This window comes from Asparagus officinalis, chromosome 5 (genome assembly GCF_001876935.1).
Source record: "Asparagus officinalis chromosome 5, Aspof.V1, whole genome shotgun sequence".
NCBI classification, from domain to species: domain Eukaryota; kingdom Viridiplantae; phylum Streptophyta; class Magnoliopsida; order Asparagales; family Asparagaceae; genus Asparagus; species Asparagus officinalis.
The window spans coordinates 49,687,114-49,696,533 of NC_033798.1; the positions used below are offsets into that span (position 1 = coordinate 49,687,114).

General features: G+C 38.9%; 1 protein-coding gene across 1 annotated transcript; it reads right to left on the reverse strand.

The window, feature by feature from the left end:
- LOC109841810 lies at positions 314–2,371 on the reverse strand. The gene has a single exon (XM_020410748.1). The coding sequence runs from the start codon at positions 2,369–2,371 to the stop codon at positions 314–316; it is 2,058 nt and encodes a 685-aa protein (XP_020266337.1).

Below are 9,420 nucleotides of genomic sequence, written 5' to 3' on the forward strand. Positions count from 1 at the left end.
TTGAAGTTCAGTTTGTTCCCCTCTCATATAACGAGAGGCAAATAAGAGACACTCGCTTCTCACGTAACTTTCAGCTATTGAACCTTCTGGGCGAGCTCTGTTACGCAATTGACGCTTCATTGAACCCAAATATCTAAAAAAGGAATATTAATCAGATATAGATGTAAAGAAATTTACATTTAATAGATATAAATATTGATAGGTAACGATTAAATTTTTCTAAATACTAACCTCTCTATTGGATACATCCAACGATAATGGACTGGTCCTGCTATTGCAGCCTCCTCCGCGAGATGATGTGTAAGATGAATCATTATTGTGAAAAAGATGGAGGAAAGAGCATCTCCATTTCACACATTGTTTCAGAAATATTTTCTCCAAGTTTCTCAAAGTCACTGGTGTCTATAACTTTAGAACAAAGCTTTCTGAAAAATCCACAAAAATCAATAATAACCTTCACTGTTTTTTTATTCTGCATAGTACTGCGTAGTGCCACAGGTAGCGATTGATGAAGAAGCACGTGATAATCATGAGTTTTAAGCCCTAATATTTTCCTTTCTTGCACCTGGACATAGTTCGATATGTTTGCGGAATAACCCTCTGGTAACTTTATTGATTTGAGGACTTGACAAAATGTTTGCATCTCAACTTTCGACATTATAATACGAGACGCAGACAACTCTAATCGGTCATTTCCGACATTTTTTGGCTGCAGTTCCTCTCTAATGTTCAATACAGTTAGATCTCGACGAGCTCGTAGATCATCCTTTGATTTATTAGCATCTTGCAACAGTGTGGACAAAAGATTATCACAAATATTTTTTTCAATGTGCATAACGTCCAAGTTGTGACGTATTTTTAGCTCTTTCCAATAGGGGAGTTGAAAAAAAATGCTGAATTTTGTCCATCCTGAAGGTAATTTTACGACTTCAGCCCCATCACTCACCACTTGTGCTTGTCTCTTTCGTTTTGGTATCCTTTTGTTAATACGCAAGTTCCTTACTCCAAGTAAATCTTCTTTCGAATAGCGCTTCTTTCCAAACCTGACAGCAGGGAACCTCTCAAGCAAATGTACAATCTGATCTCCACCTAATGGATGCGGAGCATCTCTCTTCTCAACAGTACCATCAAAAAACTTGCTCCATTTTTTTGTTCTGTACCTGTGTTTTATGTTCAACCACCTTCTATTAAACCAATAACAAAACTTTCGACTGTGCTGCAGATAAAGACCTTTGAATTCTGGACCACACACTGGACATGCATATGTTCCCTTTGTAGACCAACCTGAAAGATTCGCATAGGCTGGAAAATCATTAATTGTCCATAGTAAAATAGCACGTAGTCTGAAAGACTGCTTTGCATGAGTATCATAAGTCATAACCCCTTCAGTCCAGAGTTGTTTTAACTCATCAATTAGCGGTTCTAAAAACACATCTATGTCATTGCCTGGTGCATGCTTGCCCGGTATCAATAATGAAAGTATCATATACGGTTGTTTCATGCAAAGCCAAGGTGGTAAGTTGTAAGGCGTTAATACCACAGGCCATGTAGACCAACCAGAACTCATTATCCCAAATGGATTGAATCCGTCGCTAGACAAACCTAGTCTAACATTCCTGCACTCATTCGCAAACCAAGGAAAAGTTCTATCCATATGCTTCCACGCCTCTGCATCAGCCGGATGTCTGATTTTACCATCATCAGTACGTTCTTCCATGTGCCACCTCATTTGCTTAGCAGTGTCTTTATTCATATACAACCGTTTTAGCCTTGGTATTAAGGGAAAATGACGCAGGACCTTTGCTGGAATCTTCTTTTGCTTAAGCATAGACCTTGTTGTCCCATGTGTTGAATAATTTTTGCGTTGTACCCATCGTGATACTCCACAAATTGGACACTCCTGAAGATCTTTGTTATCCTTATAGTAGAGGATACAATCATTAGGGCATGCGTCGATTTTATTGTAATCAAGTCCTATAACGGAAACAATCTTCTTTGCGTTATCATAATTTTCTGGTATGCTATCTTTTCCATTTGGAATGACTTTTCTCAGCAACACAAGCAACATATTAAAATATTTATCCGCCATTCCGCTAAGAGACTTTATACGCAAAAGACGGAGCATAAATGATAACCTGGTGAACTCGGTACAACCCTCATACAGATCATTTTCATTGTCGTTAATTAATTTCATTATCTGTGCTAGCTCCTCGTGATCAGTCACGCCTCCAGCATTTCCCGACTCATCAGCATCCTCGGCATCTTCAGATTGATCTATATTAGGAACTGTTAACATATCCGCGAGCATCGTATGTGTATCATCTATTCTCGTATCATCTATTCTCCCACCGGACGTACCGGTATCCGCCATCAGTTCCATTTCTTCAAGGCATCCTTCCCCATGAAACGTCCAATATTTGTACTCCTCATGAAATCCGGATATTAAGTGTTTCTGTAAATCACTTTTATCCACCAACGCTCTATTTTTACACCAACAGCAGGGACAATACACGACATCACTATTTAACTTCCGTGGGTCTGCCAAGGCGTACTGTATGAATTGATTTATTCCATCTTTATATCGACTATCCCTCCATCTATCAATACGAGGAATATCGATCCATGATTTGTCTGGAACTATCCTCATAGATCTGTATGATATTAAGCATAATTAGATAATGTGAATTTTTATTAGTAACGCATCAAATTAAAGGTTGCGTGATATTAACTTTCTTCACGACATCAAGGAAATTTTAATTATAATAATCTCGGAGGGAAAATTACCAGAACATAAATTATGTGGGAGTAAAATCTAACGCTCATATTTGAAATAAGACAATTTAACGGCTGTCATAGGAAATGGACCTATCCCATTAGGAATATAGTAGTGTTTACAACTACCTTTATATACTTTAAGCATTTTTATTTCTTAAAAATTTCGGCAGCACCTACCCGCAGTTCTCCGAGTACACTGTGCGGATGTTATAATGCGTATCAATCATCGATAATAGATCGATTATGGATCGATACGCAAAACAACATACGCTTATTGTACACGGAGAACAATGCGGTACGTGTTATCGAAATTTTTAAGGAATAAAAATGCATAAAGTATACAAAGATAGATGATACACTACTGTATTCCTAACCTGTACGAGAAGGGGACTCCTCCCCGGACAGATCTAATAATTATTGCATGTATATCATGCTCCTAACATAAATCACGTTATTCTCTTTAGATGTAAAAAGTATTTTCACATCCAACTAGAATTGCGTGAGTTTATATAAGAAGAGATTCACATCCAACATTATTAGACGGGAAACTAGGGGTAACGACTTTCGATTCATAAATCATGATATATAACACAATAAAACTTGTAATTACCACAAGAGAATAAATTAACCAAAAGAGAATAAAGACCCAGAGAGTAAATTAGCACTTAACATTTTTATAATTGTATTGTTCTCGTTTATTGTCATATTCATCACTATACATATCCTCTCTTTTTTATTTATTTACCATATGAAGTCGTATTTTTGTCATAATAGATTTTTTTTAAATCTTTACAATATTCTAATGATGGATAATTTAGGATAGTTAAGCATAAATATGATAAAAATAATTGGATGTTTAAGTACCATTTAGTCAGCCAACTTATCATACGTGTATTGTAAAAGGACCATGTTTCTAGTAATCTCGAGGTTACTCATATAAATACACAAACTTCATAGATGCTCGTGTAATAACATATTTTTTTAAAGTATTTTCAATTTTTAAAAGATATTTAGCCCCTAGCTCATATATTTTGAAACGAGTTTTTGAAAAGTTGATACTGTAAATAAGTTCCTTAATTAGAGGAACTAAATTTAAATCAATTAATTTAAACTGATAAATTATCTTTTATCACATTCATTCGTAAATTAAATTAGAGGAACTAAATTTGCACCGTGAAACGAGTTGACTTCAAGCAAAGGTTTACACGATAAACTTATAACCTCTGTTATTTCAAAATTAAAACATCAAGTTGTGACAGCAATGCAATCCAACAAAACGTAAACTTATAAATATCAGCCAGCTTGATCGTTTTATAACTAATTATGTATAATTTCTATACACTAAAATGTGACAATGACCAAAAATTACCACTTGGATCTCCTGCAGTGCAATCCAACAAAACGTAACACTCACTTGGGCCTCCTGCACTGTAATCAAAGAAATCAAATCTCCAATTAGAAAAAAGAGCAAAACCTAAAATCAGAAAAAAAAATTAAAAAAAATTTGAAAACAAAATCAAAGGAATCATACGCTGACGGGTGAGGAGATGAGAGAGCTCAGGCTGTTCGAGTCGGCAGTCGGCGCGGGGGCGGTGCGACGGCGAGCTCCAAGGTCGACGGTGAGCTCGATCGGGGCCACGGGCGGTGGAGTCGAAGAGCGGGAGGGGAAGGTGATGGCGCGGGCGGCGAGCGGCTGAGGTGATCGGTGAGGTGGCGGTGAGGTGATCGCTGGCGGCGAGCGGCTGAGCTGAGAGAGGGGAAGTCGAGGGCGCGCGGCGGGAAACAAAAATTAGGGCTCCATCTGTCGAAAAAATTTCAACAGCGAAATAAATAGCTCACATCGCTGATGGGGAAACCCGTCAGCGATGTTTACATCCCGTCAGCGATGTTTTCATCGCTGACGGGAAGGAATAAACGCCGACGGGAACATCGCTGACGGGATTTCCCGTCAGCGATATAAAATACGCTGACGGGAATTACCCGTCAGCGATGTTCCCGTCAGGGAAACCACTATTTCCACTAGTGAAATAAAAAAAAACTTTCCTTGAGATAAAAATCTAAAATTTAGAGAAGGGGAATCTTAAATGTAAATGACATATGCCAAAATTTAAGTTTTTCCCCCTCCTCTCAATGATATTGTAGTTATTTATAAATTACAAATAAGAGGTCCAACGAAAAAAAGAACATAGTTCAGAGTAATTTTGTGAAACATCCTAAAGTTCAAGGGTGCTATGTTGAAACTCATAAAGGTCGGGGGACTATGAAAAACTAACACATTATATCAAACAGTTAGTAAGGATTTTTGTCTTTTAGGGGCTGTTTGATTCGTTTTTTAACTCAGTGGAAAAGTTTTACAACGCCTCAACATCAGATTTTTTGTGGCCACGTAGGATATAAGCTTTCCGTCGGTTTTTTTTCCCATCTTTGGTTTGCTAGGATTGAAGAAGGGAAACTCGGTAAAAATCACCGCCACATCAGATTTTTTTCTCTCCCCCAATTCCTTCCTCAACCTTGTGAAATCGATGAAAACTGCAGCCACGTTGGCTTTTTGCCATATAAACAAATATTTTTCTTTTTTTCCATGCGAACCAAACACAAGAAAAATAAATACATTGGTGACACTATTTTTTTTTTGTGCGAACCAAAGCGAAACAATCTATTTCTTGGAAAAGTTTGGAAAACTCAAAACTTGTGTTTTTGTACATGGAAATACATTTCCTTATATCTAGGAAACGAACCAAACAGCCCGTTAACCTAAAGTTTTACCCTCGCTTATTTAAGAACTCGCCCACTTTCATAAACACTCATAAACCCAAAAAAAAAAAAAATTCATGCCACTTATTTTAAAACCCAACCTATATGTAACCCTCATTTTTTGTACTGTATTTTCCTAATAAATCTAAAATTAAAAAATTGCCCTATTCCCCAAAAATTACCAGCCTTTTCCCTCTATTTCCTTCATTTCACAAACCTAAAGAGTCGATCATCAAGACCCAAATCCACCTCCTCATCACTTTCTCCTTCTTCTTCAAGCCTCACCACCCTTAACTTGAGTTGCAGCTCATTAATTCTTCTCCCTCTTCCCCTCGGACAATCCCAACTATGCTTTCGCTCTCTTCTGCCCTCTCTCGAGCATTGAACCTCTCATTTTTAACACCATCATCTGCTACTTTCCCCAATTCTATACTTACATGCTCTCTTAATGTCTCCTCTCAACAACCTTGCTTCCTCAATCAAATTGCCAATGAAACTAAGTTAAATTTTGGTCACTAGGTGCATGACGATGTGATAAAGCTTAGGTTTTAGAGTATACATTCAGAAAAATTTTATTCATAATTATCTAAGTTTTGGTTAGAGGTTGATGCATGAAAGGTGTTTGATGGAATGACAAAAAGAAATATAGTTATTTGGACCATGATGATTAACAGTTATGTGAGGAAGGGTTGGTTGAGCAGGCAATGTAGGTGTTCAATGAAATTTCTAAGAGTGGTTCAATTGGTTTTGTGAAATGCAATGATTGCTTTTTATGCATAGGTAGAATCTCCAAGAGGGGTCACGTAGATTATTTTCCCCCGCGAAAAAATGCCTGAAAAGGATTATCTTGTTAAGTTTTTCAATGTGAATCTCACTTTTTTTTTTGTAATTTCTATTTTGTTATAATGTATATGGACCTAATAAGTATGTTAATAAGTATGTCAGAGGGTTAAATAACCCTGCCAAACGTAGATTGGTCAAGGAATGTATTCAGTTGGCTAAAGTCAACCTTTTAGGTATTTAGGAATTTAAACTCAACTCTCATAAATCAAATGTTCTCAAGAGTCTGGGTGGTAGTTGTATCTCTCATTGGATCTCCCTAGAAGCTGTCGAGTCCAGAGGGGGTATTCTTTTGAGATGGGATGAATCCATATTCTCTTGTATCTCCTCCTCCATTGGAATTTTCTCAGTCACAACTATCCTAATTCACAAACCTTCCAACTGGCAGTTTGCTGCTACATCGGTTTATGCTCCTTGCGATAAGGAGGAAAGAGAGGTTTGTTGGTGGGAAATCCATAGGATTAGGTCCTCCCTCTCTTTGCCCTGTGTCATATTCGGCGACTTTAACATGACTCTCAGTGCTGATGAGAGGAGTGGTAGAGCAGGCTCTCCCCGAGACATTTCTACCTTTCGAAAGCTGATTGACTCTTGTTGCCTTATAGATCTTCCCCTCAGCGGGAGAAAGTTTACGTGGTCTAACCTGAGATCCCCTCCAACTCTAGCTAGACTTGACAGGTTTCTCGTCTCCACGGATTTTGAGTCCCACTTCCCCCTTCTCACTCAATATGGTTTCCAGCCACCTTGTTCCGACCATTGTCCCATTATTTTGGACACTGTATCCTCCTTTCAACCTCCTCTGTTCAGATTCGAGAAATTTTGGCTCTCCTTCCCCTCCTTCATCCCTTTCATCCAATCTTGTTGGAAATCTTTCTCATCTAACAATGAGCAGCAGCTCCCCCTCAATCTTAAGCTGGAAACCATTAAGAAAAGAATTAAATGGTGGAAAAAATCATCTTTGGGTTCTCTTCATCAAGCCCTTTCCAAAGCTACGGCCACTCTTGACTCCCTTAACTCCATTGAGGAGTCTAGAGCTCTTTCCAATCTAGAATCCCTCCTGAGGTTTAATGTCAAAGAGCACCTTTATAACCTTGCCAAGGCAGAAGAAGTTAAGTGGAGATAGAGATCTAGAATTCAATGGCTAAAAGAAGGGGACAATTACACTTCTTTTTTCCACAGATCAGCCTCTCACCACAGACGAAAAAACTTTATTCCCCATCTTCTCATTAACAACTCTATTATCTCTTCTGACTCTGACCTTAAGTCAGTCTTCTTCGACTACTTCTCGAACCTCTTCCGCAATCAACCTGATGCTAGATTGGCCATCAACTGGACCTCTCTCTACCCTGCACCCAATCTTGACCTTTCAGCGCTAGACAATCCTTTTTCTCCTGAGGAAATTAAATCTACTGTTTTCGATCTTCACCCTGAAAAATCACCTGGTCCCGACAGACTTCCTCTCCTTTTCTATCAAAATTTTTGGTCTACAATCCACTCTGATGTCATTACCTTTATCCAATCCCTATATTCAGACCCCTCTCTTCTTCATAATTTCAACTATTCGTATATTTGTCTCATCCCTAAGAAAGAAGGAGCTAGCTCCCCCTCTAAGTTCAGACCTATTAGCCTTCTCAATAGTACTTGTAAAATCTTCACTAAAGTTTTGGCTAACAGGCTCAAATCCTTCATCCCATCGCTTGTTGAGAACTCTCAATCTGCCTTTCAAAGTGGGAAATCTACTCTTGACTTTGTCCTCTTAGCTCATGAGATGATCAACTACTCTTCTTCAGGGAAGAAGGAGATATGTGCTATTAAAGTGGATTTTTTCAAGGCTTTCAATTGTGTCAACTGGGATTTCCTCTTGAATCTTCTTAGGGCAAGAGGTTTCAGTCCGCAGTGGTGTTCCTGGATTCAATGTATTCTTTCCTCCTCCAAATCCGCAGTCTTGGTCAATGGTTCTCCCACAAAATTCTTCAAATGTTACTGTGGTCTCAAGCAGGGCGACCCATTGTCTCCTATGCTCTTCCTTTTGGTGGTGGACGTCCTTAACAAAATGATCAATAAGAGTGTAGCTGCTGGAGATCTTTCTGATCTTAACCTGAAAGGTGAATTAAATCACATTAGACTTCTCCAGTTTGCGGACGACACCATCATTTTCTCTAAAGCTTCAAACTCAGACATATCCACCCTCAAAGCAGTGCTCACGATTTTTGCTATTGTTTCAGGCCTCAGAATAAATCAGACCAAAACTAATCTTTTTTACTTAGGCAGAATCCCTTTCAAAGGTGCTCGTTTAGCGAGTATGCTGAATTGCTCAATGGGTACCTTTCCCTTCACTTACCTTGGTTTGCCTTTGAAGAAAGGTGCTCTGCTCAGAAGGGATTGGCAACCCCTCTTGGACTCCTTCTCCAAAAAATTGGCTCTATGGAAGACTAAATCCCTATCTTTAGGTGGAAGACTTACTTTGCTTAACTCCGTTCTCTCCTCCCTCCCCCTTTATTATATGTCCTTTTTCAAACTGCCGGCTTGGCTCATCAAAGCTATAGACAGAATTAGAAGAAATTTCCTTTGGAGTGGTCATAACAACCCATCCAAGATTAAGTGCTTAACCAATTGGTCTACAGTTTGTAAAGGCAAAACGGAAGGAGGGCTCGGGGTTAAAGACCTCCCTGCCTTTAATTCAACCCTCCTTTCAAAGTGGATTTGGAAAATTATGGGGAAAAACTCCCTGGTCAGTAAAGTCATCTTCTCCCTGTACTCTAGGGATCAGTCCAATCCTGTAATTTATTCCCCCAGGAGATCAGCATCGAACTTCATCAAGGATCTCCACAATATTTGCCCCCCTTTCTTTAGTCATGTGCATTGGAAGATTGGGGATGGCAAAACATGCAGTCTCCACAATATTTGCCCCCCTTTCTTTAGTCATGTGCATTGGAAGATTGGGGATGGCAAAACATGCAGGTTCTGGCACGACAAATGGACTGGGGTCAACTCCCTCAGCAGCCTTTTCCCAAAAGGTCATCAACTTGCTTTCTCCAGTGAATGTAACATCCT

Coding starts and splice junctions, on each gene's coding strand:
- LOC109841810 (XM_020410748.1), bottom strand. CDS start 2,371: ATGGCGGATACCGGTACGTCCGGTGGGAGAATAGATGATACGAGAATA.